General features: G+C 39.0%; 1 protein-coding gene across 2 annotated transcripts; it reads right to left on the bottom strand.

Annotated features, from left to right (window-relative positions):
* Positions 1 to 74: 74 nt before the first annotated feature.
* On the bottom strand, positions 75 to 25,090 carry LOC119740761 (L-asparaginase 1-like). 2 transcript variants are annotated; one of them, XM_038216171.1, is made up of 12 exons: positions 24,817 to 25,090; positions 15,685 to 15,808; positions 14,737 to 15,058; positions 12,191 to 12,317; positions 11,103 to 11,215; positions 9,822 to 10,007; positions 8,137 to 8,373; positions 7,000 to 7,095; positions 6,595 to 6,758; positions 4,141 to 4,227; positions 3,603 to 3,702; positions 75 to 2,670 (listed from the first exon to the last, which is right to left on the bottom strand). In XM_038216171.1, exons 1-12 carry the CDS (start codon positions 25,067 to 25,069, stop codon positions 2,476 to 2,478), a joined length of 2,004 nt encoding a protein of 667 aa, XP_038072099.1. In that variant the 5' UTR covers positions 25,070 to 25,090; the 3' UTR covers positions 75 to 2,475. The 2 variants fall into 2 exon arrangements, with proteins under 2 accessions (XP_038072099.1, XP_038072100.1); XM_038216172.1 differs by lacking the exon at positions 75 to 2,670 and having other exon boundaries at positions 3,603 to 3,697.
* Positions 25,091 to 25,112: the final 22 nt, after the last annotated feature.

Below are 25,112 nucleotides of genomic sequence, written 5' to 3'. Positions count from 1 at the left end.
CCTGACAAAATGCGACATTCCGATGAAAGAAGCATTATCTTGACATTATTGCCTTGTTTTGTTGTTTTCGGGGGGGGGGGGGGGGGGGGTTGTTAAGCACTTTTCACGGAACCATTTTTACAATTTGGATCTGCATTTTGATCAACTAGGTCAAGGATTTTCATAATTTGGTCATAGAAAAGTCGTGGGAAAGTCATGGAATTGTCCCAAAGGGTCCAGACCAGTAAATAGGCCCAAATTGCCTACGCCGGCCAAATCACGATTTGCATGCCCTCAAATTGTTCGGTATTAGAGCATTTTGTGGGCCATGAACTTGAGGGTTTGTAAAAAAAAGAAGGATGGAAGCCGTGCACAGGACTGTGAGGTGGTGTTTTTGTGAAATTTAGATGAAATTGGGCACCAAAAGCGTTGCATTTTACAAATCATAGCGTAGGCATCATTTTTCAAAATGGCGATGGGTTTCAGGACTATTTTTAGGGGTGGTCATCTTCAATATAAAAAGAAATTCTTCCATGTTACAGGCTTAAAATGTTTTGTTTTGTTTTGTACAAAATGCAATTTCTAGAAAGACAAAGTGATTCAATTTCAGTTTGCCCACCAAGTAATTCATAATATATTTAAAAAGGTATGATAATATTTAAAAGGTATTGATCCCATGGAACATACCAAGATTAAACAGTTACAATAGGCTACATTTAAATATATTTTGACCAATGGAGATTAGAACCAACCGTGCAAGTGCTTGATAAGGTTTTCCAACAATGCCGTGGCTTTGGGCCAATTAAGAAGTGCTTCTTTGCAACATAACCCCACATATTCCTCAATTTGAATAATACATAAATTCTGACCAATAACAGAACCAGTAAATAGCATACAAAGGTTGGCCAGCGGTCTCTTTACTTGGCTCTAAGCCATGCTTTCTCATCTCAAACCCCCAAGAATACCAAAGTTTAAAAGCACACACAATTTTAAAAATGACAAAAACAGAACTATGAAGTAATTTACTGAAACGTAAAACAATATCGTGTTTCTGAACCATGCTTTCTCATGATAAGGTCACAACTATACCTCAACTCTGAGAATACAGTGAAAAAAAGAGGGCTGTAAAAAAACTAAAAATTGGATCAATAGTCCGAAATCTTGGCTCTGAACCAAGCCATCCTATCTCACTCCACAACCCCAAGAAAAGCACAATCCTTGCAGAATTTTATATAATTTGACCAGTGGAGAGTGGGACTTTGCAAGTAATTAACAAGTGGAATCCAACAATTTAATATCTTGGGTCGATTCTTACAATACATAAAATTTGACCGATGAAGAGTAGGGATGTGCATTTACGGGTAGTACAGGAACCGGGTACCCTATTGAAAAAAAATACGGGTACTCGGGTACCCATTAAAGAAACCCAGCTCCAAAAAAATGTCAATCTCAGAAGTTGCTGTTCAGATTGTTCATAAAGGTCTGCATGCTAATAATACCTCATATCGGTGCGCCAGTACGCAAGTTACAAGTGTATAGAGTGAGCTCTTTAGCTTTATGGCAAAAATTGCAACTATCACGAGCATCGTGAACATGGAATTGGTTTTGTTTTCCATGTAGTCTGTTTTTTCATTTTGAAATTTTCTCTATAAATGACATTCGATGCTGGTCTTTTTCATTCTCTGAGAAGTTACTGAGTAATTTCTGAAGATGGTTACGGGTACTCGATTCCATAATCTGGAACCGGTTCCCGACATTGACAGTCGGGTACTCGGGTACCCGGTTCCCATGCACAGCCCTAATGAAGAGAGAGAAGTAGCAAGTAAGATCGTCACACAACACTTGGGTTCCTTTTCCTTGCACCACAACCACCTTACTTCTTCAACTTCTCTGAAGTTTCGCTCAAGACTTTGATTTACCTATCCCTATAAAAGCTCATAAATAAGCACTCGCATACACCCTGAGAAAAAAATTCACAAGATTACATGCTAGTGGTATTTGCTAATACTTGTATTAGTTTTTTTCCCAAGGCGGTGTGAAAACGTACCGTGTGCCTGAACTCACTATATATGTTGTTGGGTGTGTGGGTGAGTTTGTTTCTGCATTAAATAGGGGACGTGGAACAATAGAGGACAATAGGGTCCCCATTTCTCAATAGGGTCCCCAATTCCCGAGAGGTCCCCAATTTGGATTCGTGTACAAAACATGTGGGAGGTCTTCCTAAAAAGTTAGAGTACAAACAAAAGAGGGACAATAGGGGGTCCCCGATTGCAGGCAAATACACACTTGGGTGGGTGGGTAGGTGGGTTGATTGGTGGACAGTTTACTCGGCCCATTCTATCCAATGTATTATACTGTTTCCATGCCACGCGGGTATCACAGCTTTGCAAGTGAGTTTCTTTGGAATAGCTGTTTGATAACACTGATGCGCATGCGTCATATTTCAATATTCTTCAGGATTTGAGGAAAGAGGATACTATGACAATGACTGCTATTTCAGCTGCTAAATGACGAACTGATGCTGGATGTGTTCGATCTAACAGTTACTCCTCGCATGAGGTTAACTACTCCATCCAAACCTTTCTCCTCAGCGATGTTCAGAGATGTATTATTGCAATGGTCTTTCAAGCTTGGGTCAGCCCCAGCCTCCAACAGAAACTCGATGCAACTTTTGCTGTTCTTCATGACTGCCTGGAAACAAAAGATCAAATAAAAGTATTGAGCTTCTAGCTTTACACAAGAGATTAAAGATGCATTCTCCATGCTACTCTCGAGTTTCATCCCAAAACAAAACATAGATTCCTTTTCTAAAATTGCTGTTTTTCTAGTTATTCACTTTTGAATGAGACATCGACCAAAAACAAATCGGCATGCGTTAAGTTTTCAAACTATTACTTTACACTTTTGAATTTTTTGGCTGCCAGACAATAATTCCATTCTCACGGAGTAGGCTGGTTCCCGGCACACAATCGGTATCGATAATGTATGGACCGGGAGCCAGTCAGCTCGCAAACCGGATCTGTTTGTGCGCTAAACAAAAACCTTTTTACAGAGTGTTGCAGACGCCCAAAATAGAAAAAAAAGGAGGGTGTTTTTTGGGATAAAAGACAGGGGGCACAAGTCTCAGGGGATGTTCCGTCCTTCCCCTGCAACACCCCTCTCCCCCCCCCCCCCCCTAATTATGCCAGTGATGAATCCAGCAATCAGGTGGAAACAGTTACCGGTGCCTAATTTCAATCTTAGCCACAGCCTGAGCATCTGAACAGGTGAAAATACTTTGAAAACAGCTTAATTCTATGCATTATGAAATCTAAAGCTACATGACTACATAATGCCAAGTACGACAAAGTATCACAGCACTGTTAAAGACTAGCGGGTTTTTTTGGTAATTTCAGAAATTTACCATTACTTGAGGACAAGGTAGCTTTTTATTTTGTATACTGATATGCATGCTCTCGGTTTGTATGAATTGTTCCAAAATGAGACAAAAATGGGGATTTCACTTCCAAATATAAGTTTCCTTTTCGGTCCATGTGGATATCTGGGTAAAAAAAGGCAGCGCTCTGATAGCCATGCCTCGTTCATCATTGGTTATTCAGACATTGTAGGAAGCGACCACCTACCACATGTAGTGGCGCATTTCCACAGTAATCGGTGGCGTTCATATCTTCCCCAGCTTCATGGAATGCTTCCAACAACTCCCTGTCATCCAACGCAGCTGCACTGGAAAAAAAACCATCCCGATGCAAAATTCATCAAACAAAATAGTGGTTGATTAGGATTACTGCTGCTGTATCAGATTTCAACTGGCAAGTTGACCACATGTGGAGCAAGCTTGGTGGTTGAGTGGTAAGACGTCTGCACTAGTAAGCAGGAGGTCGTGGGTTCGAGTCCCAGCAAAGTAAATTTGTGCATTTCTCCCATGCAAGCCCTTGGAAAGCACTGAGTAAACCGTGCTTATGAAATCATGTTGGTGGAGGGTTAAAAAGAAAAACAAACAAAAATGAGTCTTGCTAATAAAAATGCTTTAGTACATGAATTTAGTTGTTATTGAATCCAATTTTTTTTACTGGTGATATTGGTTCAAGTATAGGAGTCTGCAGCCCTGAAACTAATAACTCCACAGTGTTCTTTTGTTTCAATCATAATTTAATGACTTACTGGCATAGCATCGTTCCCAGCTCATGTCTAGCTGTGTGAATCAGATGTCCTCCTGTCTTCTTAATCATCCTGATGACCTCAAGATTTCTGGCAAAATGAGAGAAACAAATCCATTCAAAATAAAAACTCATGAGCATTAAGTTTGTTTTTCTGTTGTGGGGTAGTAGTATTTTAGTGAAGTTAGCATTCCATCCCAATAAAGTCTGTGGAAGTAAGGATTAAAGGCATGTTTGCCTTTCATGCATTTTGTTCGTTTCCAACAATAATACCACTCCAAATCCAAAGAAGATTATATGGTCTAAACCTAACCCATTGAAATTTCAGCTCAGTGGATATTACACTTTTCGAGAAAACTGTGAAACACCATGCACAACGTTTTGATCAGGAAAAACGATTTTGTCAACAGCACTCTTCGTTTCCAAAAATCAGTCAACGGACTGATCGTTGGAAATCACCTACATTTCTTGATTTCTTTTTAATTTCACGGGGAGTTTAGTGCCTATACCAGAATGATCTGTATTCCAAGTAAGCTTTTTGATACTAATTCGATAGGTTACTTTTGGGATAAATGAAATGATCCTATGATATACGCCTTTAAATTTTGAAGGGACATCAGCACAAAACTAACAGAGAGTAAATGGAAAGGGGTGGGGTGCTACTTTGAGATCCCTCTAATCTGGGGTCAATTTCCAGAGCTGCTACGGACAGAATTCTGGTAAGCACAAAAGACTAGCGTAGCAGGTTGGGGGATTCCACGCAAAAGTGGACAGTCTTCATCGGAACTACAAGCATCACAACTTCAAATGTGGTTTCAAATTAAAGAGAATAAGAACTTTCATTTGCGCGGTGTGCCAGTGAGATGGAATATGGTCAAATGTATTTTTATCAAGAAATATGTATTTTTGCTAAAGCTTAGGATTTTAGGTAATCATTTTGGCATCTTGTTTTCACATGCAAAAAGCAAGTGTTATTGTGAGTTTTTGTTTTTTAAGGAAGAGAAAATGTTCTTATTGTATGCCAAAAAGAAATTTTTTGTTTGATTATTAGTTTCTTACATGTTTTTAACTTGTACCAAGATGAGCGGACAAACTATAATGTTACCGTAACTTGAGTTACATCCCTCTAGAGATTTTTATGATTTTTTTTTTAAAACGTACACCCTAATGATGTAAGGGCACTGAAAACTTTCTTCCAACGGGGCACAGTATGAGAACACTTTTGTAAAGGTATTTACATTTTTGACATATGCTTTTTTTTTTAATGCAAGTTACCGATAAAAAAACGTACTGAAAAACCAACAGGAAGTAAATTGGTTGGCCTCTTTTCTTTTTTTAATTGTAATTTAGTCACTTAAAGGGAATATACATCATTTGCTTTTGCTGTAATTTTCAGAAATGGATGGAATTGGGGGGTTGGAAATATATAGCAAATATAGCTACACTGACTTTTTTGAGGTTTTGGGTTCGAAAATGCTATAAAAACCAAGAAAAACGATCATTTTCCTGTAGTCTGGTTCCCTGACTCCATATTAGAAGAAACAGAGCAGTTTACATACATTGGGGAATTGTAAAGTCAGGGAACCAGTCTAGCTGGCTCGTACCCGTTCATAGGTTTGTAATCGATTGCAAACAAGTGCGATGGTCAATTGGGGCCAGTATTTGAAAAAAAAGCCAGTTGTTTCCAACGCTGATCGGCCGATCAGCGTTGGAAATTGATACAAAAATACCACTTTTCTTGAAAATGACAGTATACCAGGTGCCATAATTTTACAAGATGCTTTAGACTGTCATTTACCAACATCCTGTTAAGGTATTTCGCAAAAACTTGGTAGTTTTATTTTTCGATGTTTGCAAATGTTGTATATTCCCTTTAACTTCAGGGGATTTTGTGAGAAAAATTCGCCCTAAATGCTCTGCTTATATAAATTAACAGCACAGACATGATGGAAGATCCCCTTTAAATTGTGGGCACATGTGGTCTAACGGTAGAGCATCGGATCATTGATCGTGAGATTGTGGGTTCGAGCCCCGCAGTGGCCATGCGTGTTGTGCCCTTGAGTAAGGCGCTTTACCTCAATTACTCCTCTCAACCCAGGTGTTAAATGGGTACTGGCATTATTCAATGCTGGGAAGGTAACAGACTCGCTGTGGAGGAGGTGTGGCGCCTCCCACAGCAGCATTTGATGCACTTGAGTCTGGCCCAATCGCTTCGAAAGAGAGATGGGCACTCCGTTCCTGTGAACACGGGTTCGTCGGTTTAAATGTAACAAAAGGTATCATGGAATTGCCCGGTTACTTTTATTAACGCAGTAATGAGCAGTGGCATTGAGAGTTTCTACGCAGATTTCTGCATAGCCCATAAATTTGCTCAGCTGCTCCATGACGTTGGGCCATGACTTGCAAACTCTTTTATTGCAAATTTTAAAATTCTGGTTTTTTTTAATAGAATACTCACTTTAATCGAATACTCTCAAAGAAAGGTGAGTTGCCGAATGAGTCCTTGGCGTAAATCGAACAGCCATTTTCCAGCAAGTACTGCACAACGTCAAGGTTCCGTGTGCTGGCTGCCAAATGTAACGGTGTCCGCCCATCGTAGTCAGCAAGACTCAAGTCACCTCCCTTGAGGGATGATTTAAATCAAAGAAAAAGCCTTGATTAGTGAAACTTGAGATTTTAGGGAGAAATGAAACTGAGACTGAATCTGCCTTACACTGCTGGGCAGGGTTGCTCCATATTTTCACCAATGAGAGCCAGTTGTGCAAAAATCTCCAACTCCTAAGAATTTTTCATTTATGTATGCAGGTTATGTTAATTTTCAATGTGCGATCCAAAAAACAGATAAGCAATGATGAAAACTTACACATTCCCTGAAATGTTTGAGTGATGCCAAGTCGCCATTTTTGGCTGCAGCACACATCAGTGGAGTGAAGAGGGCATCTTGTACAGCTTTAACTTCCTGGATCAAGCAAAGAGTGCCATAACAAGTTAAGAATTATGAGTTCAATATGAAAGAGTTGTATGGTCGCTATTTTCAGTGTCACTTTCTGCTGCCATACGGTGCACAAACTTGAACACTGCAGATTCTCTGCTGATTTTAGTCTTTGCCGTATGTCTTGAGCCACACAAGTTTGTCAACCCTTTCCATAGCTCAACCTGGGCTTGCCAAAGCCTAAAAACAAGCACAAATATCGTTCAAAGGAAACTTTACAGCAGGGTTTGACCTTAACTTTTTTTCCCTAGCCAGCTGGGCTACTAAAAAAGACTCTTAACTAGCCCACGAGCATTTTCACTAGCCTTCCTTTTATAGAGTGTTTCATAACAACAGTGTGCATACATGTCAAATGTATCATATACTGAGGCAATCTTGTCAGTGTTTTTAATAAACAGATCTCAGAATTTAACCCTAAACAGTTAATAAAATTAGATACAAATTGATACAGGCTTGCTTTCTGAATTTAATGATTCATTTCTTCCTGTCCTTTCATCTTTGCCGTAGCCCAATAATTTTGGCCTTGCCAGCCAGGCTACTTAAGGAATACTTTGAATAGCCCGTCGCTGTTTTGACTAGCATTTGGCTAGTGGGCTACCGCTAAAGTTGAACCCTGATTATAGGGACCTTTAAAGGACAGTGTAACTTTAGACCAAAAGGATCTTTGGAACAACTGAACTTATTTTATTTATTTATTTATTTATCTATTACATTTCTTTACCCAGGGTATGCCCAAACAGTTCAAAACTGGTTTCCATTGGGGCCCTGCATTCAATAAAAAATGACTACAAACATGTATACAAATACAATACATTACAATGGGATTTTAGTGGGTGCCAGATTAGTTAAATGAATAATAAATTGAATAATTTCAGTGGCTTACTATCCATAAAAGATTAAGTTTCTGTGGTTATCTTTGCCAAAAGGGAAATACAGTTTGACAGGCTTTACTCTATAAATAATATGATAACCTGGGCAGTATTTTTGGCTGTGAAAATTTCACCCAACCTGACTGCTGGTGAGCTTCAGTGTGTCGACCACCGCCCGGATGAATTCGCTGTCTTGTAACGTCCTGCTCTCTTTGTGCTTGCCGGAGACTTTGATCTCGCCTCGCAGGTTGCAACTAAGCATCTCAAGTCTCTGTCCTTGGGACAGCTCCTTCTTGCCCAGGACATAGCAGAGTTTGGTCAGGGCTGCCTCTGGCGTGATGTCACTGCCTGGTATGACGCCTGCCTCCAGTAGAGACTGTGTCGTTTTCAAAAGAGAAAACCACGAATGAGTCTATCCAATGAAACGTGAGGTGTTCTGGCAAAATGAGGTGGAACTGGGCACAGGTCGTAGTGGAGGCAAATGCATAAAAAAATGTATGAGGGTTGATTTTTTTTCAATTTTCAGATTTACTGATACTTGAACTCTTTGATATGTCTACCACACATATTTAATAGAAATAGTATAAAAACCATGAACAAAAAGGAAATTTAAGGAAAATAATTAGCATCTTTCTTTTTCATGACTACAAAACTTTAAACGGCCATTACTTGTCAACGGAATGTCTGATTAAGGTACAAATAAACAATGTTGTAAGGACATGAAGGAGAACGTTGGATGAGATTTGAAGATTTGCATGGCTGAAGATAGCAATCTGATAAAGATTTGTGGTAGCAACATGAGACAAATATCTTTTGCAAATGTGAGGTTCGGAAACGATCAGGGGAAAACTCAATGTTTCGGACAGTATTCTCTGCCTGACACGCCTCACTGATCATCCAGCATCCCCTGCTCCAGCTAGGACTCCACTGTTACATTCTTCACACGCTTCACTGCTTCCAATCCCACTACATATAACACTCCTTCACCGTTGGAATCCCTCAGTTTTCCCGATGACAGGCAAGGCATACTGTCCAAAACGCTGAGTTTACCCCGGTTCTTTTCAGAACCTCACAAACTCACAAAAGAGATTTGTCACATGGTGCTACCGTAAATCTTTCTCATAAAGGAGAATTTTATTCTCTTTTCTTATACCCGCAAACCCTCATTTCAACCTTTGCCCAGTTGTGTCTCATTTTGCAAGAACGCCCCACATATATCAAATTCGCAGCCAGAGACTTTTGATGGAATTTTGTGTCGGTATGATACCTGCCTTTATTAGTAGATAAAGTAAAGTGATAACGCAGAGTTGTAGACAAGACCTCACAAAGCAATCTAAGCAGTCTAAAGTCAAGTGACAAGCTTTTCAAATGATTATAAACCCGTTCCAGCACCTTGAGTACCTAATTGTTGATAGATACGTGCTCGGCATTATACTACTAAATGTACTATTAGGGAGACACGTTATTGTAATTTCTTCAATAATAGGGAGACACCGGCTATTAGGGAGACACACAACTGTCTCCCTAATGGCGCAGCCCCCCTTTAGAGGCAAAATTTTATTGTCGCAATTAGGTTATATTTGTTGCTCGTGGTCTAATTAGTAAAAATACCGAAATTCGTGCACAAAAGGACAAGGGATTATTGGGTTAGGGCACATTTAAGTTGGACAAATTTTGTGCACAAGTCTATGGGAAAGTCTCCCAAATGACCCATTCCCGGTAATTATTATTATTATTATTATTATTACTGCAAACTAAAATTGTTTCAATGGTCTTCAGATCCGAAAGGCATTTTTTCCGTTAAACTTTTCCTGTGAAACCTACCCGTCCAGTGCGATAGGCCGCCGACACTGTACCCCTGGAGCACTGTGTGCAGTTGATGATGAGCACTCCTCTCTGTGTGGCTTCCCTGATGACCTCCATCAAGTCCTTCCTACTGTCGGGACCATTCCCCGCCCCAAACGTCTGCAGGACCACGCCCTTCATGGGGGGACTTAAGAAGGCCTTTACCTGGAACAATGGGAAAAAATCAGCATAAAGTGTTTAGTAGCAAGAAAGAAGTCTGAACACACCCTCAAAATCTCTCATGATGGTGGATGACAATTATTCTAGAGATCTAACGGCCTAATGACCTATGACATAGAAGTCAACTTAATTTAAATATCCACACGGAGGGCCATGCATGCAGCATGACACTCGTGTAAGCACACTTTGAGAAGCAGGCCTATCAGCCCACAAGGAAAACAGCATTTTACTGGCACATAGCAACCAATAATATAACACCGCAAAAAAGAAACTCCACACTCATTGGAGGGGTTATAAATTTGAATCTGATCGACTTATGATGACGTCATTTATATAGACCTTTGGGGAATTTTGTTAGCTACATTTTGATACCCTGTTTGCTACCAAATACTGTAAATCGTCCAAGATTGACAACGGTGTCTAAAAAATGATGCAGTTTGAAAAGTTGCAAATTTAAAGATTACACGAGGAGAAATTGCTAAGCGCAAACACACATGCCCGTATGTAATTGGCCCTATCGACTGCACAGTGCCTGAACATGCATACAAGCACTGTGCGATCGATATTCCCTGCCGTTCGTTTCGGGCAGTGAAAATTTGTCCGGCAGCAATTTCCACTGAAGTTGGTGACATTACAGGTGAGAGTGGCCCAAGTAAAATTTACACCCTTTCACTTCATTGATTGTTTTTCTGGATCTAGGGACCCAAATAGAATGGGGTAAAAAGGAGTGGATTGAGATATACATTGTAGTCAGGCTTTAATGTAAACATAATTTCATTGAAGAAAAAACATTAAAAAGTTTTAATTACTTGTTTTCTGAATAATGTATCACTTTTTTGGGCACACTCTGTAGTTTACAAAAGATTATCCTTGAGTGTTTACGGAAGAACGTTTGTGAAATCTCTGAAAACAAAAGTGTTTCAGACATTTCTGGTTCCTATAGTGCATGGTTACTTCTTTTATCCCAAAACAGTTAGAAATGATCAACCATAACAGTCCTGAATCCTCAATTTTAATATGATTTTTCACACACCCTAGGGTTAATGAGTACCTAAAAGAGAGTTTAGTGCAATTTCTCACCGGTTCCTTTGTGATACCAGGGAAGAGCCTCAGCAGACCCACGTTGCTCTCCATGTAGGTGTGAACTCGAAAACTCTCTAAGGTGTTGGGTCGAAAGAGATTATCCCATGCCACTGGTGAGACAATAAAAAAACTTAAACTGCTAAAGCAACTGGGAATAGGAACGTTATGATCAGAACAAAGAACACTATGAACCAGATATGTATGTCTGAAAGGCTTTTGTTCCAAACAAAACGTCTGAAAAATGAACAATGACGACCGTAGTTCAGACATTTGGTCACCGCTTTCAGACATTTGTGTCTAAAACAGAATCCCCTCAAATTACATTTCAGATGTTTCGAAAGTCTGAAACATAAACCTGTTAAAACTTAATACCACCATATTTCAGATATTCTGTTAGCCTCAAATTATCTGAAACGTAAGGTTATCAAGAAACTGGCCAATCAGTCACCTGGAACTATCTGAAACCGTTACGTTTCAGATATTTTGAGGTTAACAGAATTTCTGAAATATTAAGAGTTTGTACAGAATTACATAAAATGTCTCAAACAGTGACCAACTGTCTGAACTATCATCGCCATTGTTAACATTTTAGACATTTTGTCCAGAACAAATATGTTTCAGACATTTCTGGTTCCTAGTGGAAGCACATAAGCAAATTTAAGTTTCCTTAACACAAAGAAAACACGAAGACAGTTTGTTCGTCCTCAAAGCCCTATCCAAGGGTGCTTGATAGTGATCTCTAAATTCTTTGATAACCAGTGACCAAGGGGTCATGCATGCCAATGGCCTGTGTACACGGAATGTATGTGTAATGATTATGGCAGAGATCTAACACCTATATGCTTTGCAAGACTTCCAATTTCTTCACAAAATTTTGAACTGAAAATTGCGGGGGGGGGGGGGGGGTCTAATCGTCCTTACTCGCAACAGAAGCTGAATTGCAAAGGACGCAGCTACGACGCGGTCGAGCCATATGCCTCCCACAAATTCTACCAACAAAAACACATCATTTAAAACTTAGATCATTACATGTGCTCCTTTTTGTGTGATCAATCATGTTTAGCATCTCTAAGTTCCAAAAATACCTTCAATATTGACTGCCATTTTGACGAGAGGTGGGAAATTGGGCGAGTCAAAACAGCTGAAGCTCTCGCTGGACACTTTCTTCACACGATTACCCCGATACAATGTATCGTTGAAGTACAATGTAACCTACAAAGAGAATTATGAAATTTGAAGTCATTTAATTGCATCTTATGAAAAAAATGGGGTGTGAGCTTAGGCAAAACAAAAATATTCTGCTTCCGATTGCATGGTATTTGAAAACAGGGTAGTAGGTAGGAAAATGGGGGGTTTTTTTTTTGGGGGGGGGAGAATTTTTGTGTGTGTACGATCAGATGGAGGTGTATGCGTGTAGTCAAGTGTAAAAGGTAGTTTGGGGTAGGGGTTGTCAAAATAGAGTAGGTAGGGTAACCGGAAGCAGAATTTTTTTTTTTTTGGCCTTAACAACTTATGTGTAAAACATAGATAGCTGGTCCATTGGTCGAGTCTAATAAAAACTTGTCTGATATGAAACATAGCTTTAATAAAACACAGCTGTAATAAAACAGAGCTGTAATAAAAAGTTAAATTACAAGTCCAGCTACAAGTTAAGCTGCCCTCAGATCGACCTTGTGACGACAAAGAACCATCAGTGACTGACTTTTCAGGATCGAGCTACGACCGTTGGGAACATACTGTCACCGATTTTTTGCAGCCTGAGTGTAACTGTGAAGCTAAAGACAGTCGACATCAGTCGGCGCTAAAAGAAATCAACAGTTGCAAGAGTAGGAAAATTTCAACTTCTGCGCCACGATGGAACGTGTTCAATCGCAGTCGACCTGTGTGAAATTACGACATCCCGCAGGCATCTGGATCATCTTATTTTATTGTGTAGCCAATCTGTGAGCGGCAAATTCGTAGTTTATAACAATCATGGCAGCCGAGTGAACAGACGTGGCCATGGAAGATCATCTGATTGTTATCAACACGCACACCGTCATTTTGAAGAAGTCACGTGATCACTGCGAAATCGTGGTATCGTAGGTGACATGAGCATGTTTGCGATTATTCTGTAGACAGATGCCCCTTGTTTCACGATAATCACACGATTTCTCAGTTTTGTGACCTACAGAGCATGACTTTTCTGCTTGATGCAGACGGTTCCATCGTGGCGCAAGCAAATCACAGGTAAACCTGAGGGAGGCTTTAAATAACAAGTTAAGTCACTAGTATTAAACAGGGGATGGACAAAGTTATGCTTTTGTCACAATTCATTTGAAAAGCTTGAGACTTTAATTAGGACTTGATGTCTTCAGATTGACTATGACTGACTAGCGATCAACTTGTGATTAACTTGTAATGACTTGATTACAACTCTACATAGAGCATATCCAGGAAACTCCACGTTATACTGTTTGTTTACAGGGTGACCGTTTTAGCCGAACTTTGGCTAAATTTGACATAATTTTTCGGAAAAAAACGAGTTTGACTGAAAATTTAGCAGAATGATTTTTTGTAGCAGATTTTTGGCAGAATTCTGTAAAATTGGTGATCTGACAGAAATATATGGCCGATTTGAAAAATATAGCTGATTAGTTTGGAAAAAGCTTCAATTTGAGGTTCCCTGACGTGTATTAGTACAAAAGTACTTTAGACCATTGCAAGCCAGGCCAGACACATGCAATTTTTTTTAATTTTTTTTTTTATATATTTGATTTTTTTTCAAGGAAATTTTATGATATTTGTTGTGTTTAAAGCTACAGTCCATCATTGGTAATTTGTGCATTTTGTTCGTTTAAAGCAACAAAAGAGTTCAAAATCTAATGAAGGATACTGAGCAACTAACCTGATGAAGTTTCAGCTAAGCTTCAGCTGTACATTCCGAGAAAAACCAGCATTCTAAGATCTCAATTTCAAATCAAAAGTTACTGAATCATGTTTTGAATTGTTTTGAATTGCAGCTTTATGTGACGTCGCGCACTGATCCGACGAATTACAACAGCCGCGCGCGCGTGTGCGTCGTTCCAATACTTGTGCGCGCTGCGCCGAATAACAAAACGAACTACTAATTTAAATTTTCCTACGGTGCTTCTTAAGAATCACCGTTGGAAATGCCTTCTTTCGTTGATTACTTCAAAATGACAGCTTCCCAGAAAGAATAATTTCACAGGGAGTTTAGTTCCCTTACTATCTTTCAACCAAGTTTGTTTTTCAACAATAATTACGCCAGTTACTTTTCGGATGGCTGCAAATGATGGACTCTAGCTTTAAGGAAATTGTATAACATCTGCATGTGAGTATGAGTGTCTATAATGTATTTCACGTACTAATAGGTGATTTAGCATATTTTTGTTAAATCTAGCAGATTTCTGAAGTGCTACTAGCAGAATTTTGCCATTGCCTTACGGTCACCCTGACTGTTTAAATCAGCTTCTTGTCCTTTTCAAGTTGAAGACTCTGAAAAACTTGATTACTCTGGGTCTATCTCAGAAACTTCACAGATATCCACTTCACACAGTGCACATCTCCCAAACTGTACTCTCTATCTCAAAAGCTTCAAATGGTATTTATCTCGTCCTTTTGGGCTCACCTCAGGAATGACAAAGTGGCCAGCAATATAGATAGCACCAAGTACATTATCCCGTCCATCACTTCGCAGCTCTGGCAGGGGCACCTGTGCACCGGTCAACACCACCGGCTTGCCCAGATTCTCCAACATATATGACAGCGCGGACGACGTATACGCCATGGTGTCCGTGCCGTGGAGGATGACAAAACCGTCGTACCGCTTGTAGAATCGGCAAATGTCTTCTGCCATCTCGGCCCAATCAGTGGGGTCGAGATTGCTGGAGTCTTTAAGCACCTTGTACTCGTGGATGTCGAAGATGACACGCTTCCCTTCTTGTGATATTCTGAAATATGGGGAAAATACCTTCATATCTGAAATCAACTTGATCATGAAACCGTATCTGATTTCTTTGTGCATTTTATGGGAATAAAGAATCTGAACTACAGCTTCAGGACTTTCAAAATTACTGTCACCCTAAAAACTTCCTACCTTCAGTTTTCCTGAGAACCTACTGGTACTCTTTTTATTTCTCTCGCAGCCTTGTACCTTGAGTGGCTTTCAGTCTTGTTCAGGGAAAATATGCAACAACAAAACATTTTGGGACAAATTTTCTCAAAATTGCACACGTTTGCCCATTACAGACCTCATTACAGATATCACTTTCAGAGCAACTTTACAAAAACAACTCTTTTTGCATTTTTCAAATTAAAAACAAACTCCATCAAACAAGAAACTTCATAAGTTATTTTCAAAGGCCGTTCTACAATCCACCGCAGATTTTAAAATGATGAAATCAGCCACACACAAAAATTGTTCGGACAAAACGAACACCCACTTTTCAGCTGCCACATGCCTTGTGTCAATATTTTTCAATCAACTTTGACGTCAGAATGCACTTATTACAGTACAAATATTGACCGAGTTTCAAAACAAATAATTTCAACCCCTGCAACAGTGTCCAGAACTTACGGCAGAGCATACGGCCTCTCCACCATGCCTGGCGACGGATCGATGAGGGATGCATATTCCTCATCATTCAGCATGGGCATTGATCGCACCAGTTTGTGGAAGCGACCCGGACTTGGAACATAGACTGCAAAACAAAAAGGAAATAAACACTGCCCAAATGAAATGCTAAGTCTTATCCCAAAGCAAAAGAAGAATCACGATTTTAGTACACGCCACTTTTGGCATTTATCTTTGTCATACATCATTCAAATTAAGCATATGCACTTGTCCTTATAGCAAAGTTGTGTCCCAAATAGTGGTGTCATGATTACATCATCATGGGTTATATGTGACGTCATCACAAATGTGCATATTATTTTGAAATCCTATATCTACAGAAGTGGAAGTCCAATTGGGTTGAAACTCGATATGTGGAAAGCTACCGGGATGTGTTATTGGTGAAAAAGGAGAAGACTTCATAATGACATCATCATCGTGCGATTTTATATGAATTTTTAGACCTTTAAGCCATATCTGACGAATGCAACATGCAAAATTCAAAACTCTTTTTGTATTTGGTTTGTTAACTTAGGTAATATGCTAAAAATTTTGAAAAATGTGTGACGTCATTGTGACCCCAATGACAAAATGTTGCTAAAACATAAGCATAATGCAAAAAAGCCCTATATTCTGTTGCAAACAGACATAGTATCTCTAGTTTGTTTGTATTTTTTAGGTTAATAGAAACTACGTTTCCAGACAGGGTCGGCGGTTATGAAAAAGGTTTTATTTTCCCTTGGGTCAGGAGCCAAAGATAGAGTCGGTCGGAAATGAAAAGGGATGCCCTGAGAAATGCACATTTCTTTTTTTAAAGGGAAGGTCCAATCGTCATGAAACTTGGTGGGTAGGTAGATAATGGTACTGGTATGCAAAGTCCGAAGTGACGTCACGATGGCCTCATTAGTTGATTTTTATTATTTTTTTTTTAATATTTAAAATTTTATTCTGCTTCCAAAATTGTACACTTCCTTTTATCGGATTGACTACAAACGAAGACCACAATGACAAAATGTAGCTAAAAAATAAGCATAATGCAAAAAAAGCCCTATATTCAGTTGCAAACAGACATAGTATCTCTAGTTTGTTTGTATTTTTTAGGTTAATAGAAACTACCTTCCAGACAGGGTCGGCGGTTATGAAAAAGGTTTTATTTTCCCTTGGGTCAGGAGCCAAAGATAGAGTCGGTCGGAAATGAAAAGGGATGCCCTGAGAAATGCACCACATACAATTGTAGCTTAAAAAAACTCATTGATGAATAGTCTGTTACCTAAATCGATCATCCAACCCCGGACTAGAGCCAGACTATAGCCCATATCCAAGACTAGTCCCGTAGATTGGCCGTAGATTGGGTTACATCCAAGTTTACTTGGAACAGTCCCAACTATTGTGGAGGGGATCCCAACAACAGCTGGAACCTTCCCAACTTTAGCTGGAACAGATGCTATCCATATCATACTGTATGACATGTATGACCCGCCCTACAAAAATGAGTCTGATGTCGCATGTGAATTCAAGCTTTCGCCATTTTGAAATGGAAACAGCCTTTGTTTTTGTTACTTTATTGCGATTGTGAAGTTTAGGACACTTTTCCCCACGGATGAACACATTCTAGGTGTAAGTTGTTTGTTATGCCACATTCTGAACAAACAGCTATGTCATAGACATATTCCAAGCTTTGTTTGAGAGAAATATGGGGTTAACTGGTCAAAAAATGCGGGATTGCGCAATACCCCTTTATACACGTCCATGCGCCTGGCGGCGGGATAGGGGTTGGGGTAGTTTTGACCCAGCAAAAACGTCAGCAACGTAAGAAAATTGCATTTTCCACCTTGTAAATCTTTCTAAAATGACAAAAGCAGGTGCTATTCGGATTCAGAGAGGTCTATTAAAGGGAATATACATCATTTGCTTTTGCTGTAATTTTCAGAAATGGATGGAATTGGGGGGTTGGAAATATATAGCAAATATAGTTACACTGACTTTTTTGAGGTTTTGGGTTCGAAAATGCTATAAAAACCAAGAAAAACGATCATTTTCCTGTAGTCTGGTTCCCTGACTCCATATAAGAAGAAACAGATCAGTTTACATACATTGGGGAATTGTAAGGTCAGGGAACCAGTCTAGCTGGCTCGTACCCGTTCATAGGTTTGTAATCGATTGCAAACAAGTGCAATTGGGGCCAGTATTTGAAAAAAAAAGCCAGTTGTTTCCAACGCTGATCTGGAACTACCAAGTTTTTACGAAATATCTTACTAGGATGTTGGTAAATGACAGTCAAATTAAAAGCATTCTGTAAAATTATGGCACCTGGTGTGAAGTCATTTTCAAGAAAATTGTATTTTTGTATACATTTCCAACGGTGGTCGGCCGACCACTGTTGGAAAAACCTAACTATTTTTCAACTTCTGCTCCAAATTTACCATTTTTTTTTCAGTTCAAAATTTGTTTGCTATTGGTTACATGTTTATGAACGGGTGCAGGCCAGCTAGACTGTTTCCCTTACCTTACACCTTTCCGGCATCTATAAATTGATCCATTTCATTTTTAGTGGAGTCAGGGAACCAGACTACTTGAACATTGTTGTTTTTCTTGGTTTTTCCAGCATTATTTAACACAAAACTTCAAACATGTCAGTGTAACAATATTTGATCTATATATACTAACCCCTCAAATACTTTATTGCTGAATATTACAGCAAAAGCCAATGATGTACATTCCCTTTAACTCGAAACGTCATTTTTGCCACAACAGACTCATTTTTGTAGAGCGGGTCACATATTTCATCATCCACATTGACATGCTATTTAAGGCCAAATAAAAAGGCCAATTAAAAAGGAAGGAGGCGGCCCTTTTTTGTTCTAAGATGGCAGATTTTCAATGATGGTTGATGGATTCTTTCATTTCCTTGACTCTCTTGCTGACACTTGCTGACACGTTTGTGTTTAAAGAAGCCGTCACCCTTTCTGCCATATTTTGAAATTGAATGCATAATTATGTACAGTAGCTCCAACATTAGAGACACACTCTCAGAAAAAATGGTTCGGATAACATTGTTAACTTATTTCTTATAATGGGACTGCGGTTTGGCCGAAGTCAATTGAGCGTGATCGGCTGACTGATAAGGTTTACGTACAAAACCCCAAGACAACGAGGTTTTTGTATAGAAAGCTGCTGGACCACATTTTGCGAGAGTGTGTCCGTAATGCTTGAAGCCTGCCGGTAATGCTGAGCCTGCATACTGCCAAAGTTACCAGTGGCATCCCTACATGATTTTCTCGTGCAAATAGGACCCATTTTGGACCCTAATTTTATCAAATCTGCTCTTAGATAATAGCCCAAAAGCTAGGGAGATGATCCTCGGCTATATTCGCACGATTCCACCGATTTTTAAACTAGACGGTCTCGTTTTTTGCAAAAAATTGTCGGGGCATTTTTTATGCAAATTAACGACGCGGACGCGTAGAAATTTTGAAACCCTAATCAAATTTATTGCGCCCGCTGTTGGTCTTATTGCGCCATTCTGATATATCTTCTGTTTAGCCCACCCCCCCAACAGCCACCCCCCCCCCACCACCACACTGAAAAATAATGGTAATTAAATACTGTTAAAAATGTGCTCGTTTATTCAGAAATTCATGAAGCATATTCAAACTGATTGGATGTTTCCAAAGTGTCTTTCCCATTTGCAAAAGTTCTTTTTAAAAGCCCATCAACCATTAGAGACACACTCTCGGAAAAAATGGTTCGGATAACATTGTTAACTTATTTCTTATAATGGGACTGCGGTTTGGCCGAAGTCAATTGAGCGTGATCGGCTGACTGATAAGGTTTACGTACAAAACCCCAAGACAACGAGGTTTTTGTATAGAAAGCTGCTGGACCACATTTTGCGAGAGTGTGTCCGTAATGAATTTTGTTGGAAATGTTGTGCGCTTTCTTGAAAATCACGCATTCTTAAGAATGCGCTCGCACATTCTTATGATTGTGCAACTGGATCCTTGCGCAATCTTCGCAAAAAATAACTCTTCCAGATTGAGCGCACATTCTTAAATTGTCGATACCGAGCACCTGCTGCGCTTGGCAAGTCTAGCTGCATCCTCGTTCACTGATTCTTAATAATTATAGCAAGGCGCTGAAAAGTACATGTACAGTGGATATGAAAAGTATATGCGTATTGGGGGGGGGGGGGAAACCGGGGAAAAAACGGAGACATAATAACAGTGTACTATTGGAAAGAATTCTGATTTTTTGGACAATAAAAGTGGGGGGGGGGACGTAAGAATGAAGAATGTGAAGAATGAGAATGAATACTGTGACATCCCATAGTGCTAATGCTATTTTCCATTTAAATTGCCACCAATTTATTGTTCACATGTCGTGCAATGTTTGTTAAGATTGCGCAAAATTCATAAATTGTGCACGTGATATTCCCACGCAATCTTAAGAATGAGCGCTCATTCTTAAGAACGCGTGCTCATTCTTAAGAACGCGCGCTCATTCTTAAGAATGCGCGCGCATTCTTAAGATTGCGTGATTTTCAAGAATGGGCACAACAGAAACAAATAAAAAGACACAATGCATTGCATAATTTTGAAAAGGAGGCGGGAGGGAAAAAGGTAGTGGCGGGGACGCGAAACTGGTTATTTTTTTTACTTGGCCTAAAAGGGAAAATCATGATGATGTTTTGGAAAAAATATTGCATCCTGAAGGCACTTCAGCGGTTGTGTACGAAGTTTTTCGAGAGTCCAGAAAATGTTCTAAGTATTTCCTAGCCAAATTGGGAATTTTTCTCAGTCCCAGATTTATGTCTTATCATCATTTTTGCAATGAGTAACCTTCATTAAGATGATTGTAGAAAAAGTGGCGTCAGGTTGCAAAAAAAATTTCCGAGGTTTTTATAGAATTTTTTTTTCCATATAGATTGGTGCTATCAATTATAATCATATACTGAATCATTATCATTGCCATCATCACCAGCTTTCATCATCAAAATCATCATCTATCACTCTAATCAATGTAAATCACTATCATCATGAAGCATGAACGTCATTCAAATTCCTCATCAACATTTCAATGTAAATCACTCCTTACAGATAAGACCATTCTACGAAAGCCCATTAGCGCCACTGCAAGTATATATGTTACGGATTATTAATTCGTTATTACGGATTATTAATTCGTTATAACGGATTATTTAATTCGTTATTACGGATTATTAATTCGTTATTACGGATTATTAGTTCGTTATTACGGATTATTAATTCGTTATAACGGATTATTAATTCGTTATTACGGATTATTTAATTCGTTATTACGGATTACTAATTCGTTATTACGGATTATTTAATTCGTTATTACGGATTATTAATTCGTTATAACGGATTATTTAATTCGTTATTACGGATTATTAATTCGTTATTACGGATTATTAATTCGTTATTACGGATTATTAATTCGTTATAACGGATTATTTAATTCGTTATTACGGATTATTAATTCGTTATTACGGATTATTTAATTTGTTATTACGGATTATTAATTCGTTATTACGAATTAGGTCTGATGTTCTCACACGTGGAGAGCACGTGACCAGGGGCCTGTGTATATAGCGCCGCTAGGCGGCACTATCTTTGCATACAACGTTTGCACTCCTGTGCCATACTTGCCGAGTAATGACTCAGAACGTAATGACTCAGAACTCAGAGAGTAATTCGTAATAACAAATTAATAATCCGTAATAACGAATTAATAATCCGTAATAACGAATTAATAATCCGTAATAACGAATTAATAATCCGTAATAACGAATTAAATAATCCGTAATCCGTAATAACGAATTAAATAATCCGTAATAACGAATTAATAATCCGTTATAACGAATTAGTAATCCGTAATAACGAATTAATAATCCGTAATAACATATTAATAATCCGTAATAACGAATTAATAATCTGTAATAACGAATTAAATAATCCGTTATAACGAATTAGTAATCCGTAATAACGAATTAATAATCCGTAATAACGAATTAAATAATCCGTTATAACGAATTAGTAATCCGTAATAACGAATTAAATTATCCGTAATAACAAATTAATAATCCGTTATAACGAATTAGTAATCCATAATAACGAATTAATAATCCGTAATAACGAATTAAATAATCCGTAATAACGAATTAAATAATCCGTTATAACGAATTAGTAATCCGTAATAACGAATTAAATAATCCGTAATAACGAATTAATAATCGGTAATAACGAATTAATAATCCGTAATAACGAATTAAATAATCCGCAGCATATATACTTGCAGTGGCGCTAATGGGCTTTCGTACCATTCATTAATTTTCACTAGTCCAAGTACAAAAAATGTAGCTTGGACCCTACTTATCGCCTTTTTTAACATTAAAACATGGTCTGGCGAATATCGCAAAACCTTTGCATGTATATGTCGAGCACAATTTGAGTCCCCCGCACAAGTTTAAACTTGCGCGCGCATTAATTTCCTTGCTACAAATTGCGCACACAAGTTTAAACTTGCGCACTGCATAGATTTCCCGTTCACGCATACAAAGCCACTAATATTAAAGCTATTTTTTTCCCGGGTATACTCATGCAGATATGTAACATTAAATAAAGCAGATTTATTTTCTCCAATTTAATAGCGCCACTGAGCTTCGGGAGACAATGCTTTAATGCCTTTTTGAAACATGTTATTAATATGCTAATGATGTTGAGTTGACTAGAAATTGGAGAGATAAGGAGTAGTAATGCGAACAATTTATGCACTTTGCATCATGATGTGTATTATTGTTTATGGCTCATTAGGATTTTTGTTTAATAAACAACATATTTATTCATTAAGTCGAATAAATTAATTAAATTAATAAAATAAATTCATTAATTAAATGAAGGTTGCGATTGCCTATGCGCAAGTTTAAACTTGTGCACGCAAATTAAAATGGCGCAGTGTAATTTGCGTGCTTCGGGAGTCCCTCGCACAGGTTTAAACTTGCACGCGCAAGTTTAAACTTGCGTGGGGGACTCAAATTGCGCTCGACATATACATTGAATAGAAACGACTTGAAAAACGTATGTATGTCAAAAAATGTCTGTCGCGTCCAATGTTAACTACCAGGGTTTTATGTCTTTTCTCGGGACTAAGACATTAGGTTAGTTTCCCTTTAACCTAGCTTGAGTAACTCCAGCTGACATGTTCCATATTCATTCACATCATCCCATGGAGAAATAAAACATCTCCATGTTCACATGTAACATGTAACACTGTTAGTTACATGTGAATGAATATGGAACATGTCAGCTGGAGTTACTCAAGCGGTAACAGGTCATCTCGTACCTTGGGCAACTCGTACCTTGGACAACTCGTACCTTCAACTCGACGTCATTATACCGAGTCGTACCTTGGACAACTCGTACCTTCGGCAAGTCGTACCTTCAGTTAAGACGACTCGTACCATCACGCATAAGACAAGTCGTACCGTCAATGATTTCCCCGTCAATCAGGATAATGATCCGAGGCTGAATAAAGTGGACCGTAACTCATTGAAAGTGGAATGCTTATTAAAATAAAGGTGAATCTCTTTTTGGTAAAGGCTCTCTTTCCCCCCAAAAAGAAGAATTTATTAAGCGCGAAGCCGGCCGCGGCAGCTTACACGCACTGTGTGCGCGGCATGCACAGGCCCACGCGGCATCCGTGCAAAGTGACACGGTTCTTGCGCCGCGCTGACCGGTCAATATGGACGTCTGTGAACGGTGACATTGATGCAGTCTGCCGTTACGTTTAGAGACTTAGGCTACGTGAAAATATTATGGAACTGATGTTTTTATCCAAGATTCACGTCTTACCATCATTTTTGCAATAAATGACCATCATTGAAATGATATATATATGAAGAAAAAAGTGGCGTCAGGTTGCAACATTTTTCTATTATTGATCCCTATAATCGCCTGAACTACTTCTTTTTTTTCCCGCAAAAATGATAAGACGTGAATCTTGGACTGACAAATATTTCCAATTTTGTTAGGAAATACTAATTTTCATCCCAAACTATGTGTTCACCGCAATTTTTTTTATTTTCTTTTTACAGATGAACCTGCGGTTTTCTGATGAACCACTGCACTGCTCGAAAGACAATTGCTGCTAGTCCACCATTATTAATTGATTTCATTTTAACAAGTCGGACCGTCCGTGCACGGTGACATTGTTGCAGTTTGCCGTTTTTCAACTTAGGCCTACTTAAAAAATTGCAAATACATGTATTACGGAATCGATATATTTTCATCCCAAAACTATGTGTTTACCGCTATTTATTTTTTTTCAGATGATCTTGCGGGTTTCTGATGAACCATTGCGCTGCTCAAGAGACGATTGCTTGTCTGCTGTTCATCGTGAATCGATTTCATTTCAACAAGTCGGACTATGACGAAACATCTGGCCAAACCCCCGCCCCCAATTTGTAAATGTTTCGAATAAACCAGTTGATGAATAAACCATCTGTGAATTTTATTTTTTACATTTTAGACTTTCAGACTTATAGCTATGAAAGGACTGAATCATTTAAAAGTACTGACTGCTCTTGTATACTTTGGTTATTCTGTGAGAAGGAAATTAACTTTGACTTGAAAAGAATCGTATCGTTTCGGAGTCAAGGAACCACACACTAAGTCACGCACGTACAGTGTACATGTACTCTACTTTTTATTCTGATGGTACGAGTCGTCTTAATTGAAGGTACGAGTTGTCCAAGGTACGAGTTATCCAAGGTACGAGATGTCCAAGGTACGAGTTGTCCAAGGTACGAGTTGTCCAAGGTACGAGTCGCCCAAGGTACGAGTTGACTCGAAAGCACTCAAGCTACTTTAACCAGGCCTTTAAAATAAATAAGCAATCCCAAACAGAAAATTTAAGATTTCATGATGTTATGCTCCTTTAAAAAAAAGGCGATAAGTAGGGTGCAAGTTACTCGGACTATAATTTTCAATATTTCAATTTTTATCACCTTCAAAGGCTAGTCCGAAAATTTGGGACTCTCAATACACTTCCAATCCCAGACATCATTTCGTCACTCACCGTCGTTTTCTTTAAACATGCCAATGGTTCCACCGGCATACAAGACAAGAACTCTAGACTCGATGACTTCCGCACACGACTCGCTCGAGCTCGAGCGATTTCGAGCCCGCACACGGGGCGGTTTGGGACGGAGTGGTGCACGCATAGGTCCTGCTGCAGTATTGGCCGTGGAAACTCGTCGGCCGATAGACAACGTTGAGAATGGAATGACGGAGGCAGAGCTTTGCCCTCCAGTGCTGGGTGTTGAATTCATCTTCACACAAAGCTATGGTTGCCAGTGCAGTGATAGCTGACAG

This window comes from Patiria miniata, unplaced genomic scaffold (genome assembly GCF_015706575.1).
Source record: "Patiria miniata isolate m_02_andy unplaced genomic scaffold, ASM1570657v1 HiC_scaffold_5, whole genome shotgun sequence".
Classification (NCBI taxonomy): Eukaryota; Metazoa; Echinodermata; class Asteroidea; order Valvatida; family Asterinidae; genus Patiria; species Patiria miniata.
Note: the sequence above shows the minus strand (reverse complement) of the source record. Positions and strands in the feature narration are given on the sequence as shown.

Coding starts and splice junctions, on each gene's coding strand:
- LOC119740761 (XM_038216171.1), bottom strand. CDS start 25,069: ATGAATTCAACACCCAGCACTGGAGGGCAAAGCTCTGCCTCCGTCATT. Junction 15,809..24,816: donor CATGTTTAAAGAAAACGACG/GTGAGTGACGAA, acceptor TTTGTTTTGCAG/TCTATGTTCCAAGTCCGGGT. Junction 4,228..6,594: donor TTTGAGAGTATTCGATTAAA/GTGAGTATTCTA, acceptor TCATTTTGCCAG/AAATCTTGAGGTCATCAGGA.